Source organism: Taurulus bubalis, assembly GCF_910589615.1.
Source record: "Taurulus bubalis genome assembly, chromosome: 1".
Classification (NCBI taxonomy): Eukaryota; Metazoa; Chordata; class Actinopteri; order Perciformes; family Cottidae; genus Taurulus; species Taurulus bubalis.
The window spans coordinates 32,125,984-32,145,435 of NC_136589.1; the positions used below are offsets into that span (position 1 = coordinate 32,125,984).

A 19,452-nucleotide genomic window follows, 5' to 3' on the forward strand; every position below is an offset into this window, starting at 1 on the left:
GATCCCCCTCCCCCCCACCCCCCCAATGCTCAGGCCTGAGTATTTTTTTTCCCATGTTCAGTATTTTGTAAGTCATCTGTATTCCATGTTGTGGAATTAAAGCACTCTGCTCAGCTTAAAGGTTACCAGTGGATTACTCCCCTGCAGCAATCATAGCTATTTGTGAACAATTTGCACAGGACGCTTAAGTTGTTTGCTGTCAAACTTTCAGTCATGAGTGCCGGCGAGCTGCAACATCTTGACTATCTAAATGAAAATGAACTGATGGAGATGGATACTTTTATTCATCGCATTGACTCTACAGAGGTGATCTACCAGCCAAGGAGGAAGAGGGCAAAGCTGATAGGAAAGTACTTGATGGGGGATCTGCTAGGTGAGGGATCTTATGGCAAAGTGAAAGAGATGCTTGACTCAGAGACACTTTGTCGCAGAGCTGTCAAAATACTGAAGAAGAAGAAGCTGAGAAGGATTCCCAATGGAGAAGCCAATGTGAAAAAGTGAGTACTTTTTTGGCTTTGTCAACTTGCTTTCTTTGGCCCTTTTTATTACTGTCTCTGCTCTGCACTCTGACAATTTAAGTCATTACACCAGTGTCACTAATTTATGTGAACGATCTTTTTAATTGGGGATAGTAAGTAATCTTGAGATACAGTAGCATTGACTGGAATTATTGTTCCTAACATGAGTTAATTGATTTAAATCGCCCTACTGAAAGTGTAATAACAGTTAACTGGGTTTCTTATGATTGTTCCACCTAGAGATTGGCCCGCCATGCCTGTCCCACTTTATTAACCATCAATCCCTGTCCACAACTCTTAACTTGCATTTAAAAAAACAAACTGAAATATAGTCCCTTGAAATCTCCACTACCTTCGTTTCAGTATAAATACCAATAATACTTTTTTTTTTTTTATTTCTTTTTTTTATTCCCTTTTGTACAAAAAGCTTTTTTCCCCCCTCATTTAACCAAATAAGCCAAACTTGTTAAATGGACCAGCATTTTTACAGTGTGCTCAGATTCACCTGTTCCAAACAGCCAAAGAGTGATGTGATGTTGCACTCAGCAGCACACCCTGAATACACTTTTGTAGCACTGCATCAATGACAACTTCAGTCACTGGAAGCCAACACAAAGCTAATAGCTTGTTTCAAAAGCCTTGCCTAAATAATCAACGCTTCTAAAGAATCTAGAAAATTATGGTCTGAATCTGAACATTTCTCAGCTTTCAACACAGTTTGCAGCAGATGTAATTCAGTCAGTTGTCAAACATATTGATGTTCACGACTTGGATAATTTGTATGCCTGACTGGCTTTACTTATACACACACAAACTTAGAGATGTTTCAGTACAAATGTTAAACAGTCATAAGCTGACACAGACCAGGACTGCAAACATCAGCACAGTAAGAGTTAAAATGTCCATAAGGAAGGAGGGAATACTTAAGTACATTTGTCAACTTTTTGCAACAACCCAGATGTAAACATTGCATCGAAAAGAAATGTTGCTGTAATCGAGGTGAAGTAATAAGAAAAGCTTGGTTAACACAGCTCGGCCTCTTCCACAAAAATAGCCGCAGTCTGTGGTGACGGAGCATGTTGCCGTATCAGATTTCTCTCTAAGTTGCTTTGTTTGCACATTAATGTAGTCAGTGCAACTAAATATGTTCTTATAAATCAATGCAACTCAAGAAACTAAAAGATTACCATGAAAAAAAACAGTAATTTATTCATCACTTCATTGATTTAAATATGTTGAACACAACACAGTAACACTTTTCTCTTTTGTTGTGTGGCTAGTAATACTTATCAAATTTAAATATCTTAAATCGATTTTTTTCTTTTTTTTATGTAACGTGCTATTTGTTTCAGACTCACTTCCTGTCTCTTATGTCTTAAAGCCTCTGCGATTTGGCTGTATCAGAAGTTTTAATCACATAGTAGTTCATTAAACATTACTCCAGCCTTTCGCTGCGGGCCTGTGCTAATTATAGAGGGAGCTTTAGAAAACTGTCAAAATGAGTTCACACACAGAGAAAGAAGAGCTGCAAGATGGCGTGTTTGTAGGCCGCAGTTAAAACGTCAGCAGAAGAATGATGAAAAGCCTATCGTAACGGCTCAGTAAGAATACATCATTTGTATGGAACATAGTGGCTTATCGTAGGAACTATTTATCAGGTATCCATACTAACTTTACTTAAGTCCATCACAAAATATCGTGTTAACCATTCTCAGATAGACGACTTACTGTCAGGAAATACCATATTTTCACCCTCTGTCTCCAGTTAGTTGGGGTTGAAAGCAGCCTGTCCGCAGCTCGTCAGCAGCAGCTGCAGTTCTCAAGCTCAGTTCTTTCAGCCTTAGTTTGGCCTTGCACTCAGAAGCTTTGAGAACGCTTCCAGCCCAATGGACTTTATGCCTAAAATTACACTTCAGGTCACATTTAAAGTGTGCAACGTGCACACACGGAATTGAAGGTGGAGGTTTAAACCGACAAAATTACAAATGCAAACCCACTGATGTTTGCATGACGTGTGAGATAGGGGAGAGCCAAAGCTACACCAATTTTACTTAAAAACAACTATATTAATGTTCTGGAGTGGCCAACTATAAGACCAGGCTTAGTCAAATCCAGAATTTGTGGCAGAACCTAAAATGACTGTTAAGTCAGTCAGTCCCCATGTTACTTGATAGGTTGGGCAGTTTTGGTGAGACTGGTGAAAAACTCATGCCGAGATGTGTAAGATTAGTGATTAAAAATGTAAAAACAATTGAATAGGGTATATTCTAGGTTTTGTACTGCAGATGGAAAGCTACTTAAATTTAAAAACTGGACCCACTTCAGCCTTTGTTGTATGATCCTGAAGGTATCCCAAATAGTTATCGTACTATGAATGATTTTCTTGTATTCAAATTTTGTATTTTTTATCCTGACTATTCATATATTTTAGGACAAAGCTGCAGGGGTTGGCTCCATGGTTTTGTCACCCTGTTAGTAAGACCACAGCATTGTTCCTGTGTGAAATTACTTTTTCCTGTGAGTTTTCTACATCTGTCTCACTTGGTGGAGGCCTCACATTTTCCATCCTTAGGAAGCTGGATCCTCGAGTCTGTAAAGGCCGGTCTGTGTGTGGTGCCGTAGTAGCTCCCAATCTGCCATTCAGCCTCTGCTTAGCATTCCTGTCTGCTTAATACTTCCTGCTTTTACAGGGTTGCCACAGGAATGGGCATGCCCATACCAGCATTGAGTGAGTAATGCCACTCCTGTTTCTACAGCAACACCCCAAAAATGCCATGCTCTTATTTGGAATGACAGGAACGCAAATGCAGACTTGCATACCTTAAACTAGACTCAGATTCTGCACCAGCACTGTGTAGGTGCAGCTTTTGATCCCTTGTTAATGTTGCCACTGTGTGCCAGAGTAGCTGCCATATCGCTGAGTGCTGAAATCCTGTTAGCCTGCAGGCCTTGAACACACAAGGTCCATCGGCACACATTTGAGTTCAGAGACTGCAAACAGACTGCAGTAGTCACTGTTCCTTAGTGGCAGCGGTGCCTATGTTTTATGATTTGTTTCATGGAAAGAAGTAGTGATGCAGATGCAGCTTGGTTTGCTGCATTTCAGATGTCATCTGTGCTTGCTGTTCAGCTGAATAGCAGAGATGATGGATTGCTTAAAGTATGCTACTAATGGCGAACCATATTTTGGACAATTCCCTGTTTCAACAAGTGGATCTCCCACCCATGATCACATTTCAAGGATCCATCCCATCCATCCATTATCAACCGCTTATCCGGGGTCGGGTCGCGGTGGCAGCAGGTTCAGCAGGCCGACCCAGGCTTCCCTCTCACCCGCAACACTTTCCAGCTCATTCTGGGGGATCCTGAGGCGTTCCAAGGCCAGCCGGGAGATATAATCCCTCCAGCGTGTTCTCGGTCTTCCCCGGGTTCTCCTACCAGTTGGGCGTGCCTGGAAAACCTCTAATGGCAGGCGTCCAGGAGGCATCCTGACTAGATGCCCGAACCACCTCAGCTGACTCCTTTCGACACGAAGGAGCAGCGACTCGACTCCAAGCTCCCCCCTGATGTCCGAGCTCCTTACCCTATCTCTAAGGGTGAGCCCGGCCACCCTGCGGAGGAAGCTCATTTCGGCCGCTTGTATCCGAGATCTCGTTCTTTCGGTCACGACCCAGAGTTCGTGACCATAGGTGAGGGTTGGAACATAGACCGACCAGTAAATGGAGAGCTTCGCCTTCCGGCTCAGCTCCCTCTTCACCAGGACGGACCGGTACAGCGCCTGTTTTACAGCTGCAGCCGCACCGATCCGCCTGTCGATCTCCCGGTCCACCTTACCCTCACTCGTGAACAAGACCCCGAGATACTTGAACTCCTTCGCTTAGGGTAGGCAGTTTTTCCCCACCTGGAGGGAGCAATCCACCGGTTTCCGGCAGAGCACCATGGCCTCAGATTTGGAGGCGCTAACTCTCATCCCTGCCGCTTCACACTCGGCTGCAAAACGCCCCAGTGAATGCTAGAGGTCACAGTCCGAGGAGGCAAACAGGACCACATCATCCGCGAACAGCATAGAGGCGATCCCGAGACTCCCGAACCGGATCCTCTCCTCCCCCTGGCTGCGCCTAGATATCCTGTCCATGAAGGTCACGAACAGGACCGGTGATAAAGGGCAGCCCTGGCGGAGGCCAACACCCACCGGGAACGTGTCTGACTTACTACCGAGGATACGGACACAGCTCCTACTGCAGGCGTACAGAGACCGGATAGCCCGTGCCAACGGGTCCGGCACCCCATACTCCCGCAGCACCCCCCACAAAAACCCCCGAGGGACCCGGTCGAAAGCCTTGTCCAAGTCCACAAAGCACATGTAGACTGGTTGGGCAAACTCCCAGGACCCCTCCAGTAGTCTTGCAAGGGTAAAGAGCTGGTCCACTGTTCCACGACCGGGACGGAATCCGCACTGCTCGTCTTGAATCTGAGGTTCGACAAGCAGTCGGAGCCTCCTTTCCAGCACCCTGGCATAAGCTTTTCCCGGGAGGCTGAGCAGTGTGATGCCACGATAGTTTGAGCACACTCTCCGGTCCCCCTTCTTGAAGATGGGAACCACCACCCCGGTCTGCCAGTCCATGGGCACTGTTCCCGACCCCCATGCGACACTGAAAAGGCGTGTCAACCAAGACAGCCCAACAATGTCCAGCGCTTTCAGCATCTCAGGGCGGATCTCGTCCACCCCTGGCGCCTTGCCACCAAGGAGCTTTTTGACTACCTTAGCGACCTCTGCCAGGGATATGGGAGAAACCACCCCAAAGTCTGCCGGCGCTGCCCCCTCTCCGGGGGACATGTTGGCCGGGTTTAAGAGTTCCTCAAAGTGCTCTTTCCACCGCGCGACGATGTCCCCAGTCCGGGTCAGCAGTCCCCCCTGCTGAGAACAGCCTGGGGTAGCCCCTGCTTTCCCTTCCTGAGCCGTCGGATGGTTTGCCAGAACTTCCTTGAGGCCAACCGAAAGTCCTTCTCCATGGCCTCCCCGAACTCCTCCCATGCCCAAGTTTTAGCATCCGCGACCATCGCAGCTGCAGCCCTTCTGGCCTGCCGGTACCCGTCAGCTGCTTCAGGAGACCCCTGGACCAGCCAGGCCCGAAAGGCCTCCTTCAGTTTGACGGCTTCCCTCACCCCGGTGTCCACCCGCCGCCCAGTCTGCATAGCACCCGACCCCGATAATTCTCCCCGCGGGTGGTGGGTCCACGGGGTGACTGCTGCTCCATGTTGTTTCTTCGGGCTGAGCCCGACCGGGCCCCATGGGCGAAAGCCCGGCCACCAGACGCTCGCCGACGAGCTCCCCTCCTGGGTCTGGCTCCGGGAGGGTGCCCCGGTTTCCCTTGTCCGGGCGAGGTAACTTCAGACCGTGGGCTGCTATTCATCAGGGTTTTTTGAACATTTCAAGGATGTACAACTTAATTTATGCCTGATAAATAAATATACCAGTAATATAAGATAATCATTGTTTAAGAAAAGAAAAATCATTAGGAGTCTAGAAAAGCATACCCTGTTATTTAGGGAATTGACGCATTTAAACGAGCACAGGAAGGAAGCCGAAAAATGTGAACACAAAGACAAATCGGGCATCTTTTTAAAAGCTTAATTTCTGACGGTCCGTTACATATCTCTCATAGACGGATAAGGAACGTTTGTAATATAAATGTAAACGTGTTAGCTAACCCCTAATAACTAACTAATTATCTCCAAATTGCTCAAATACAATATATCATTAATCAATTGTGCAAAAAAAGATTACGATTTTTCCATTGACTAAACTGTGGCCGTCCAGCCACCAGTGTAGCAAAAAACAAAAGATTCTGTTTATTGTTATATAAAGTCAGAAGAAAATGTTGTAGCACTACATTTACCTGACAGAAGTGTTACTGGTTACATTGCAGATTTAAGATTTTGCTCTCAAAATCGAACAATTCAAATATGATGTTTTAGTTCCATCCAGCATTATATTATAATTGAAAGCTACACCTTGAACAGACATTAAGTACATTGTGCTGATAATGCCTCTTTCACTTCCAAGGAAACATTTTAATGCAAGTTGCTTACTGTGTCATATTAAAAGTGTCACTATTAATAGTTTGAATTCAGAAAAAAATAGGCGTTTGGCGACTTATCAACGTCATCAGTTACAGAAATGTGTCTACTTGCAAAGTGAGTGTTGCACAAAGTGTTTGCGTCCGGTAAAAGCATTTCCCCGGAGAACAATCTGCAGTTCAAAAATCTTTCCCACGATGAGTGAGGAAGTATTTTAGACCGAGGTAATGGCTCAACTGCCTTTCCATATTTTAATCATAGGTGTGCATGAGTCAGCTGTATTTTTATGAGTGCAGTGATGCAGCAGCACCAGCTTGTTGTCTGTGTGAAAGCAAGAGGCTGACTATGCCCAGAATATCCATTTGTCAGTAGTACGATTATGTAAAAGGCAGCAGACTGACGGAGCTCATAAACTGCAGGGTGATAAGGGACGGAACAATTCGTTGTGAGGTTGGAAGAGGAAGAAAAGATAAGATGAACGAACGATGCCTCAGCACTGTAAGGGCTTTATTTCTTTATGGTATAGGCACACTCCCTTTCTGACTTGTCATTGCGTGACACATTTAATCACGTCTTTCCAAGAGGGATGGGATTAAATCTATTGACATAAGAATCAAGATTTGTTATCTTCTACAATTCTAAATATATCCGCAAAGACCAAAAATGTATTCTGTTTCATTTTAGTCGATGACGTTTGACGTCTTTGAGCTTGGTTGCAGTATGGTTTGTCCACACGACGTATACAGTGATTATGAAATGGTAAAGACAGAACTCTGCTTCGAGCATACGTGTCCATCATGATGGCAGACACAGCTGGGTGGTGCTGCCAACTGTGCGGTGACCTCCAGCTCATCCAGTAAAGCGTGCTTCCTCACGCTGGATGAATCCGTGGCAGCGGCCCGGATTTGATTCTGACCCGTGGTCTTTTGCTGCACGTCATCCCCTCTGCCCCCCCTTTCCTGTCATTCTCCAGCAGCACAAATACAGGCAAAAGAAACTAAAAAACAATGTGGATGTTGGTACCAAGTCTGTGGTTTGTACTTTGCAATCTTCCTATCAAGATCTGCATTCATTAGCGTCCCTTCTCACAGCTCTCTGGTGAATGTTGAGTCTCCTGGGTGTATTGCCATGCTGGTGATTTAAACCTCGAACTGTCGGGTTATCTTTCTTTATGAGACTGGTGTAATTGACTGCTGCTACACTCAGACAATATCAAGTCTTAGAGTATCATTCCTGAAATTGTGTTTTCAATGAATCACCTTTTAGGAGGGTCTTGTTTGATTTTACTCTTAATTTAATGGATATACAAATTGATCTACTTGTTACTGAATCGCAATTTATTTGAATATATGCATAAAAAAAGAAACGAAACGGCCACTACTGTATTGTGAAATTTTTTGAGCTCTCGTCCCTGCTCAATATATATAGTATATAACTGCTCGTGCTATTCAGTGCTAGGGAATCGGATATAGGTTACTATGTGGCTGATCTATTCATTTCATTTCTATGTTTATATAATATTATGTTTTATATGCTGACCTTTTAATTCCGGTTTCAGTTTTGACCAATTTGTTGGTCAAAAGTCTGATCGGTGCATCCCCAATGAGTGTGGTTGTGCTGCTGTATTGCACCTGGCCTTTATCCTACATTATCAGCAGACAAGTGACAGTATTAGATTATATAACTCTACCTGTACATTGCCTAAATTATCTTTTGTATGTTTTTTTTATTCTTTTGTATGTTTATAGGGAGATTCAGCTGCTAAGAAGACTCCAACACAAGAATGTGATTCAGCTGGTGGATGTGCTCTACAATGAAGAGAAGCAGAAAATATATCCTTGTGTTGTAAATAAGTGTGCATATGAGTTGATTATTAATATTTAATGATTTTAGATTTTAATGCTGCTGTTCCTGAGGGTTATTTCTTTACCTACATACAGTGCATCCGGAAAGCATTCACAGCGCTTCACTTTTACCACATTTTGTAATGTTACAGCCTTATTCCAATATGGATTAAATTCATTTTTTCCTCAACATTCTACACACAACACCCCATAATGACAAAGTGAAAAAGGTTTTGGGGAAATTTTTGCAAATCTATTAAAAATAAAGAACGAAAATATAACATGTACATAAGTATTCACAGCCTTTGCTCAATACTTTGTTGATGCACCTTTGGCAGCAATTACAGCCTCAATTATTCTTGAGTATGATGCTACAAGCTTGGCAAACCTATTCCTGGGCAGTTTCTCCCATTCTTCTTTGCAGAACCTCTCAAATTACATCAGGTTGGATGGGGAGCGTCGGTGCACAGCCATTTTCAGATTTCTCCAGAGATATTCAATCAGGTCCAAGTCAGGGCTCTGTCTGGGCCACTCAAGGACATTCACAGAGTTTTCCCGAAGACACTCCTTTGTTGTCTTGGCTGTGTGCTTTGGGTCATTGTCCTGTTGGAACATGAACCGTCGCCCCAGTCTGAGGTCCAGAGCGCTCTAGAGCAGGTTTTCATCGAGGATGTCTCTGTACATTGCTGCATTCATCTTTCCCCCGATCCTGACTAGTCTCCCAGTTCCTCCCGCTGAAAAAAATCATCCCCACAGCATGATGCTGCCACCACCATGCTTCACTGTAGGGATGGTATTGGCCAGGTGATGAGCAGTGCCTGGTTTCCTCCAGACATGACGCTTGGCATTCAGGCCAAAGAGTTCAATCTTTCTTTCATCAGACCAGAGAATTTTGTTTCTCATGGTCTGAGAGTCCTTCAGGTGTCTTTTGGCAAACTCCAGGCGGGCTGTCATGTGCTTTTTACCGAGGAGTGGCTTCCGTCTGGCCACTCTACCATACAGGGCTGATTTGTGGAGTGCTGCATAGATGGTTGTCCTTCTGTAAGGTTCTCCTCTCTTCATAGAGCAATGCTGGAGCTCTGTCAGAGGGACCATCGGGTTCTTGGTCACCTCCCTGATGAAGGCTCTTCTCCCCCGATCGCTCTGTTTGGCTGGGCGGCCAACTCTAGGAAGAGTCCTGGTGGTTCCAAACTTCTTCCATGTACAGATGATGGAGGCCACTGTGCTCATTGGGACTTTCAATGCTGCAGAAATGTTTCTGTACCCTTCGCCAGATCTGTGCCTCGATGCAATTCTGCCTTGGAGGTCTACAGACTTCATTGGACTTCATGTCTTGGTTTGTGCTCTGACATGCACTGTCAACTGTGGGACCTGATATAGACAGGTGTATGCCTTTTCTAAATCATGTCAAATCAACTGGATTTCACACAAGTAGACTCCAATCAAGTTGCATAAACATCTCAAGGATGAACAGTGGAAACGGGATGCACCTGAGCTCAATTTGAGTGTCATGGCAAAGGCTGTGAATACTTATGTACATGTTATATTTTTCGTTCTTTATTTTTAATAGTTTTGCAAAAATTTCCCCAAAACCTTTTTCACTTTGTCATTATGGGGTGTTGTGTGTAGAATGTTGAGGAAAACAATGAATTTAATCCATTTTGGAATAAGGCTGTAACATTACAAAATGTGGTAAAAGTGAAGCGCTGTGAATACTTTCCGGATGCACTGTATTTCCATTTGGTACCTATTGTCTTTATAAAGGGCTAAATATATTAAAGGCAAATCCCCTTGACTCCTGACTTACGTATATGGTGATGGAGTATTGCGTTTGTGGGATGCAAGAAATGCTGGACAGCGTCCCAGAAAAAAGGTTTCCAGTATCTCAATCTCACGGGTAAGAGTCAGTTTTTCTCTCCTTTCGGCTCCCCCTCTTCCCTTTTCTCTTAGTCTCTGCTATATTTAGAATAAGCCTCTCTGCAGCTATTGCTCCAGGCCTAAGTTTAGATCCAAGACTGTAGGGCCCCTCCACTGTTAAAATAACTGACCATGGATTGTGTGAATGTGTGGTCACTGCTGGAAAGCCACTAACACTAAAGTACTAAGTGATGAAGCTTCATATGACCACAGTGATACATTGTTTGATATGCCAATTGTTTTTTATAACTTGCTGTATGAAACACTTATACTGTTGTAATTGTATCTGTCAACCCCTCTGTTTCTTTCTTTTTTCAGGTACTTTTGCCAACTCTTAGATGGCCTTGAATATTTGCACAGCCAGGGAATAGTTCACAAAGACATTAAACCAGGAAATCTGCTGCTGACCACTGACGGAGCACTTAAAATCTCCGACCTGGGAGTAGCAGAGGTGAGCTTGGGCTGCATCAATGTGTTGTTTACCATCACGGGGGAATGCTTGTTTTTTTTCACCATAACTACCAGATCACGCATCTTCTAATTCCACATCTTTTTCATTTCCAAATATTCTAATGCTACTGCCAGCTCCTAATATAAACAAATGTAGTGTTGATAGTCGGGCAATTCGTCAACATAATCGTCATCCTCTATTACAAAAATATCACACGGGCTCGTCTCAGCTCCACCGATGATCCACCTCGTTGCCCATTTTTTGAGCTAGGTTGTGTTGTCACTGCGAGGTCCAGAGCCACCAACTTTGAGCTTTGCAATGGCTCATTGGTTTCTGATGAGCCAATGTCCATGTTTTATACAGTCTATGGACACCATAGACTGTATAAAACATGGACATAACTCATCGTTTTCATAGTTTTTTTTTTTTTTTTTTTTAGATCTTTTTTTTTTTTTATCACAAAATATTATCACTACTGGTTCTAATGTAGATGGTGCTGCCTACAAAGGAAATGGCAACACATTATTCAGTTATTTCATATTTATGGTTATAGTTATACAGAAACACAAAATCATGTTTTCACTAATCTTATTCGCGCTATATTTTTCAGGCCCTTCACCCATTTGCAGAGGATGACACGTGTCGCACCAGTCAGGGCTCACCGGCCTTCCAGCCTCCAGAGATTGCAAATGGACTGGACACCTTTTCAGGGTTTAAAGTGGACATTTGGTCTGCAGGAGTAACACTGTGAGTAGTCAGACTCTAAGGTGGTTCAAGTTCTCAAAGAATGCCTTACATTTCTGTCATTTTAAATGCCCAATTATAGATGGAAGATCTGCTAAATTGTCTTAATATCTGACAAGATTAGATTGAAGAAATGCTCTTGCTTGTCCTTTCATAGGGCGCTCAAAGGGCAGAGCAGCAGCCTTGAAGTTAATAGAGAAAGACACTGTTGTCCACTTCTAAGGTTCTCAAAAAGAGTATTCTGCTACTCGTGATTCTGTGTAAAGTTTCAAGTGTAGGATTTAGGAATTGAAGACACCGCCTACAAGCTACAGAGAGGATGACAAGTAAGGTGTATCTAGGCATCTTATACTATATAAAAAGCTGTGATTAAAATATACTTCAGTATGGTTCTCTTCGATTTTAAAGAGAGCAAAAAAATAACACCAGAAAGGACAAAACTGACAAAATAAGTTAATTAATTACCTCTTTTTTTTTTTTTACAATACTAAGACAAAACGGCACAGACGTCATTGACTGTGACTATGTCAAAAGTATAAAAATATTTAAAAACAAAGCTAAAAGTTGATTAAAATGGCCTAATATGACTTATCGGCATCTAAAACATTTAGAGAATGTTTTTGGCTGAAAGATTAAAAATGACTATAATATGACAAAAAATAATAAGCATTTTTGTATAAGGAGTAAAATTAACTCTTGACAATATCCCAGTTTATGATGCACTTATAGTATTTGCTGACTCCTTCCATTCATTCAGATACAACATCACAACGAGTCTGTATCCGTTTGAGGGAGACAACATCTATAAGCTATTTGAGAATATTGGAAAAGGAGACTTCACTATTCCCGAGGAGTGTGGACCCCTCCTGTCAGACCTGCTGCAAGGTGAGTGTTTTAAAGAGCTAATGTTTTTACCAGAAGGCCAAATCATACTTTCATCACACCATCAAGGTGTTGCTGTGGTCACATATATTTGCTGCAGTGGATGATCAGCGAAGTATTAATCAATGCGTGGAGTGTTTTTTTGTCATTGCAGTAGATGACTGTCTCATGCACCATCAGGCAATATCATGCATTTATATCAACAAAGTAGTGGAAGTGCTTTGCTCTAAGGATGTTTCCAAAATGCAAGTTTGTGTAGCATTGACGAAAAGGTGTCGATTGGAAGTAAAAGCTTTGAAATGGAATTAGTCAGGTTTGTAGTGAGAGCAGTAGTAAATCGCAACAAAGTCCAGTAGGTGGTGCTGTGACACTGGAAGTCACTCTGACTTAGCATGCCAGGCTTCCTCCAAACTGTAGAAAACCCTTCAGCTGTTGACGTAGTTTCCATCAATCTGGAGCCAGCAGCGGAATACTAAACATTTCATAGTCCGGCGTTGCTTTTCCTGACTGGAATGCTGCAATGCTTCTGCCCCTTGTAAAAAAGTCACGTCATTTTTTTTTTGTGAAATGCAAAATATTCTGAATGGATGTGAAACCAGAAATATGTTGGGAAGATAATGTTTGCACCAACTAATGAAGCTGAGTGCCTAGTATTCTAGCTTTGATCCATCTTATCTTGTTGTTTTTCTGGGGTTACATGGAGGGATTTTTAACAATTTCGGAACCGTGAATAAGAAAGATTAGAACTGCCTCATTCTGGTGCTGTTATAACTGAGAGAGCTTGCATCCCCCATTTTGTGTGAGCCTGTGACGTCTTTGTGTGATGACGCAGCACCTGGGAGAGATAGTTGGTCCATAATTACATGGTCTAAAATAAGCCCAGTGCCACAAAAGGTGTCCTTCAGCAGGCGCAGCACTACTATCAGCACTCTGCACGCTGCCCCTTGCTGCCAGCTGGCAGACAATTACAATATTCTGCTTTTCCCACAGATTTAGTCTACATTATAATAATTACCGGACAAAATCTTCATTACATTGGTACAGCTGTTATGCTACTCACCTTGATGTTTCCTTAATGTACCTCATTGACTCCTTAAATTTAGCAGGATTCCTGGACACACAGTGACGAATGAGAACCTCCCTCCCACCAGTTTATATTAAACACTTATCAGAAACATGATGTAAGTGGAGAAATATTTCAGGATTGTTGTGATTCAATTTACCTTTTAATGTTTGTTTTTCAGGAATGCTTGAGTATGACCCTGCGAAGAGGTTTTCCATACAGCACATAAGGCAACATAAGTGAGCATTTATCATGTATCCCATGTAAAATGAATAATGTGCAGATAAAAAAAATAGAAAAGAAGTGTGAGAACTGTTTAAAAAAAGCATAGTTGTAGTCAGGTATGTCATTTACATGTCCATTTTCTCCCTTCTAGCTGGGTGCGCAAGAAACACCCTCCGTCTGAGCCCCCTGTGCCCATCCCCGCCAACGCAGAGAGCAGGGATCCTTGGCGGAGTATGACGGTGGTGCCCTACCTGGAGGATCTCCACGGTTACACAGAGGAGGATGATGACGAGTTCTACGATGGAGAGGATGAGATCATATACACTCAGGACTTCACAGTGCCAGGTAAGTGAGCTCAGACTATACTTATTATTTCCTTCTTATTAATCAGCATGTGTTTTTTCTTCAGTTGAACTTAAGATTGCTTTAGATAAATGCATTGCGTTACTTGCGTACACTACAAGAAACTACTTCCAAACACAAAAATGTGTCAAAACTGTGATTACAAATTTAGACTTTAAACAACTTCTAGCATTAAACTTTGGTCTGAGACTTTAAGCCATGAAAAACATGCTTGATGCAAAAAGCGAAACGTGAAAAGCTGATAATATTAACGTCATGCTGACACTGCGTTTACACTCTTATTTCAGTAGTCTTTCCTCCATTATTGCTCATGCTCTTTTGTTCAAGGGGTTAAAAAAAACTTTAATTTCCAGGCATGACAAACTTAAACTGATCCTTAAATATGTCTTTTAAAATGTCCAATATAATTGAACACGATCGGACACTGTTTTGTGTTTGTTTAAGGCTGCATATCACATCACTTATCACTAAAAATGCAATGAGCCGTACCAGAAATTTCCCTCATTCTGTAGCCTGATATTAAAACAGAATTATCGTTTAATTTCACTTCATTAATTCAGCCTGACATTGTGTTCACGTTTGGCAGTTTTCTGTTTGAATTTTTTATTTTATTTTTGGACATATCCATCCCGATATTATCTTTTTCGGTTGACACTGAAGCTGCAGTTGCCCGGATCAGCCAACTTAACATTTTCCACATAGACCAAAGATTTATTTTGATTTAGTATTTATTATTTATGTACATGGACAAAGATTAGCTTAAATGCCCTCAAAGGGGCAATTTGTGCTACAGCACAGTAAACGATAAATATAATGCAGACAAAATTAAAACGGAGAGAAAACCAAAAATTCAGGATCAATATCTATCAATAGATGTATATTTTGCACATCCCTATGCATTACACGCCCCCCCGGTGAGTTAACCAAACATTCTCCCTACCCAGTGTTGCACATCACCCTACCACAGATGCATCGATCTCATCCATGCTAGTGGTCATTTCTCTTTCTGTAATCCTCATGAATGTAGGTAGATAGCCAGCATTACGTGTCTAGGAAGATGTCACCATTCATAAACCCACCCCCTGAGCTTTGATTGGTTGGCTGTTTACCGACTAGAAATGGGTAGACAACGCTTGAATGTGGGCGTAGATTCAGAGTCCTGTCTGGAATAGGCTACATTTTATATCAATTTTGTTGACGATGAATTTATTTTCAGAGAATGATGTTTCCTTTAGTTAACTGTTTGTGTAACGTTCGCAGTGTTTACTGATTTTGGGGGGAAATGGATAACGACAGCATTTTTATATTTAATTTAATTTGTTAACCCATTTTTCTTTTATCTTTTTCTCCCAGTATTCGGAGCCTTTATTCGTTGCTAGGCAACAGCCGGTAATAATAAATGCAGTAGAAGTGGTCTAGAAGTGGTGCTCCACATAAAAAAACAAGCAGAGCTGCACATTGTGAATGAAGTGGTCTAAAAATAGTCCAGTTGAAATGGTTTTGGTGTGGGAGTGTGAATGGTTTTTCAGGGTTCACTCCCACACATGCTCAGCACTGTTTTATGGGATGTTTCATACGAATTAAATGAGTCGATGGTAAATTAAACAACAGTAAGACCCAATGTCTTGAGCAGTATCTACATCTCCCTGCTTTTATTATTCCCCTCGGTCTTACCGTTTTCATAGTGTGGGGAGTTATTTAAGAGTTTCTCAAGGCCCTGGCCACACACACAGACACACACAAAGATGCACCGATCGATCGGCCACCAGTCAAAACTAACTAGTTGTCAGCTGATCAGCCATTACCGGTCACTGGGCTATCAGTCTTGCAGCTTACGTCAGTCACACAGGCATAGACGGTAACACCGTGTCCAAACAGCAAGTGAGCATCCAATTTACGCGTCCCATTGCTTAACACCGGACGCTCTCTGTGCACACTGTAAAGAAAAGGTATAAACATGTTTGTATGCTGTCAATGTATAGTTTTGAGAAAGAAAGAAAATCTGAATCTGCAGGTCAGAGATTTTAAAAATCGGAAATCCGCCGAAGAAATTTCACTCTGTGCAACTACACACATGCACAGGCACACTGCGGAGCTTGAAACTGAAAAGTCACATGAAGGTTGGGGCTTATTTTTCACTCAGCTGATTTCCTGTTGTCAGTGGCCTGACATTTAGCTGGTGCTGCTGACAAATGAGCTTTTTAAAGGTCCCATTTATAAAAAAAAAAAACAATTTTGAACAGCTTTTACAGCAGCGGCAGCTCTGTTGTAATTTTATTCTGTGTTATCACTCGCAGTTTTCACACTCATGCTATTACCTAATGCTTACTCAATGAAGCGCCGGTCAAGTCAGCACTTGTTTGAAACGGTGATGGATTTGTTTTGAGCCTACTGTGCTTGTCTTTTAGGACAAGTGGCCGAAGAAGATCGGGATCAGGGGCAGGAAGACCATAGTCCAGCTCTAGCCAAGCCAGTTTGTGTGAACGGGACAGAGGGGAATAGCAAGGCCAAAGCCGAACGCCGATCCTCCTCTTCATCCAACCCCTCACGTAAAGGAGTCTCCACAGCCAGCAAGATCCGCAAGCTCTCCACCTGCAAACAGCAATGACCCCTCCCCTCATCCCTCAGCAACAACCCGCCTGGTGAGTGTGTAGACTCTAAACAAAAGTGCTGAATTGTGCTCAGAGGACGCCTTCTATACAGTAGACAGAGCAAGAAAAGATGGAGATAAACACCTCCGGAGAACAGATGAAAAGATGGGAGAGATAAGAAGACGTTTGAAGAGATGGTATCAGTGAGGATGGAAGAGGAAATCAGGGAGGGGGGAGGGAGTGTGTGTTGATATTCAGAGAGCAGGGCTCTGACTCACCACCTCTCCCCAGGAGGTTTCCTATACAGTCACGAAAACTAGATTTGGACTTGTCCGTTCTTGGGGCATCGTATTTCTATTCTTCGTCAGGATTAATCGAGACTATAACCTTCCAGGGGTTCGTCAGTGGCCCTCATTCAGGCGAAGAAGTGGGACAGATTTATGCTACAAGCGTACACACCAATTTAATAGGCTGTCGTCCTCTCTTTTCAGTTACCACCCACAGCTTGCTCTTTCAGTCTGTAGCGCACACAAACCAATCGAAGTGTGAGGCTGTTTGTCATGAGTTGAGCGCAGAGGAGCGGCAGTGTATTAATTCGTTCAGGCAATGACTCACCCTGGATGAAATGAAGTGGGCTGTGGGATGTTTGTGTCTCTCTTTCCCACCCTGTGCATGAGTCTTTCCATGTTCACAAAGTATATCTGATATGTTACCTAAGGGACACTTGCTTTTGTTTATCATACGTGATGAGATGAACCTAAAATATAACCACTCCAGAGCTCTTGTTATATTCTGTCCTCCGTCTCTGTCTCGCAGGTTGGTCTGTCCCCGTCCTTCTGTGTCCGGAGTCCTCACAGTTGTGAGAGAAACCTGCTGACGTTAATGCCCCCATACCTCCTTGGACCACTGGCCTGCAGAGTCTTTAGAAGATGCGGTATGACGGGGAGGAGGAGGACAGCATGAAATGTTCTTTTTGCTCTGAGACTGAGGCACTGGCTGTGAAGATGTATTTTTTTCCTCCCATATTTTGGCTCCTTTCAACTCTAGTCATCCACTTCTGTCATCAATGAATGCCCCTCTCCATCCTGTCATCCTCTTAGGAAGGTCAAGTGTTGCACCGGACATTACAAACACCATCACCCCTGTGCCCCACCCATCCAAACCCTCTACCCCACCTTCTGTTTCTGTTACTACCTTTGTTTTTACAGAACCCTAATGGCAGTTTTTAAGACGCATTGTGAAGTGTAAAAAAGATTAAAGAGAAAAAAAAGATAACAAAAGTTATGAATAATTCTATTTAAATCTATAATGAGAATAATTATAATAGTACTCTACTACCACGAACATAAAAACTGCATGCTGTACAGAGCTGGAAGAAAGGGAAAGAGCTTGGTTTATGGACAGACTAACCGACTGAAGCTTTGAGATCCACCGCTGACCTGTTGAGGATTTTTGTTTTCCATTTAGGTTCTCTTTTTTCCAATGAATATTTTTTAATTATTATTTATATAAAATATGTCCCAAACAGGCTATTTTGTTGGATGATCCTTTGTCCTGTTTTTTTATTTATTTTTTACCTGTCTTTTACAAGGTTATTTGGTAGGAATACAACTCGTCTTACTCTGATGTCTGCAGCTAGTTTGTAGTCAGATCCCAGAATATCAAGCCGATGCTGACGTCGCAATCAGTCGCCCTTTTTTTCCAGCGACGCTGCTCTTTATTGCGCCGATCACATCAGCGGCAGCCCTGCCCCTACCCTCTCGTACGCAGCCAGGCCTGTCGTCAGCCCCTCGCTGGGAATAGATCAGAGAGCAGGTGAGTCATTACTCTGAGGGAGGAGGGAGAAAGCAGCGCTTCCCACGTCAGCAAGGTCGACGGAGATATTCTCTGTTCGACGAAACACACAAGGAACGATAAAGAGATGCCTCTCGTTTACAGGCTGAATAATACTTCAGCGGTATGATTAGTGTGTCAGAGCGCCTTCTGTTTCACACAGTACATCAGCTTACATGAATTATATTACAACAGCATGAAATCACGGGTTGCGTAGGCTCTTTTTTTTCCCCCCCTTGTTTTTATTCACAAAAATGTTCGGTCCAAAAATGAAAACGTGCCCACAAGGTCTAGCATTTGTCAAGGCTGCGAAACATTTGAATTCTCTGCACTACTCATTTACAATAAAACATATTGTCCACCATGAATGAGGACAAAGACGCAAAGTGTATGTATTCTAGCTCCAACCCAAATCTGTGTGAAATGGAAAGGGAGAAGCACTACCTGCCATCGCAGTTTCCCAGGTGACATCACCCATTATAACATGCAGCAATGTTCTCATGTTGAAGCAATACAATTTGACATGAATGCTTCATGAATAGTTTTACAACCATACTGGCCCAGAGAGAGGGGAAAGAAGGCAGTTCAGCCTGTGATTTTAACTTGTAAACACGGGCAAAGTATTACTTTAAGGATTGGGCTGCCAGTATTTTATCTTTTTTCATATTTTTTTTTCAATGCCAACAAATAAACAAAACCAACAAGGTGTTAGTTTGTCTCTTAATACTTTCTGACTTGCCCAGCCGCTATGTGGTGCTCAGCTCCAAGCCCATTGATGTTCTTCTTAAGAAAAGATTACATGTTTTTCTCCTTTTTTTTTTTTTTTTTTTTTAAATGGTAAATCATTTACCCAAACAGCTGTGCACTGATGGGAGTATATGGTGCATTTTTGGAGCACTATTTTCAGCTGTGGCCTAAGAGCCCGGTTTTTAAGATGGAT

General features: G+C 42.8%; 1 protein-coding gene across 1 annotated transcript; it reads left to right on the forward strand.

Moving 5' to 3' along the window:
* Positions 1-213: 213 nt before the first annotated feature.
* Positions 214-19,312, forward strand: stk11 (serine/threonine kinase 11; the record flags this gene model as incomplete). Its single annotated transcript, XM_079221252.1, has 10 exons — positions 214-497; positions 8,348-8,452; positions 10,251-10,340; positions 10,679-10,811; positions 11,422-11,558; positions 12,313-12,440; positions 13,682-13,739; positions 13,877-14,070; positions 16,497-16,730; positions 17,496-19,312. The coding sequence occupies 9 exons, from the start codon at positions 214-216 to the stop codon at positions 16,694-16,696; spliced, it is 1,329 nt and encodes a 442-aa protein (XP_079077378.1). The 3' UTR covers positions 16,697-16,730; positions 17,496-19,312.
* Between the last annotated feature and the right edge of the window lie 140 nt (positions 19,313-19,452).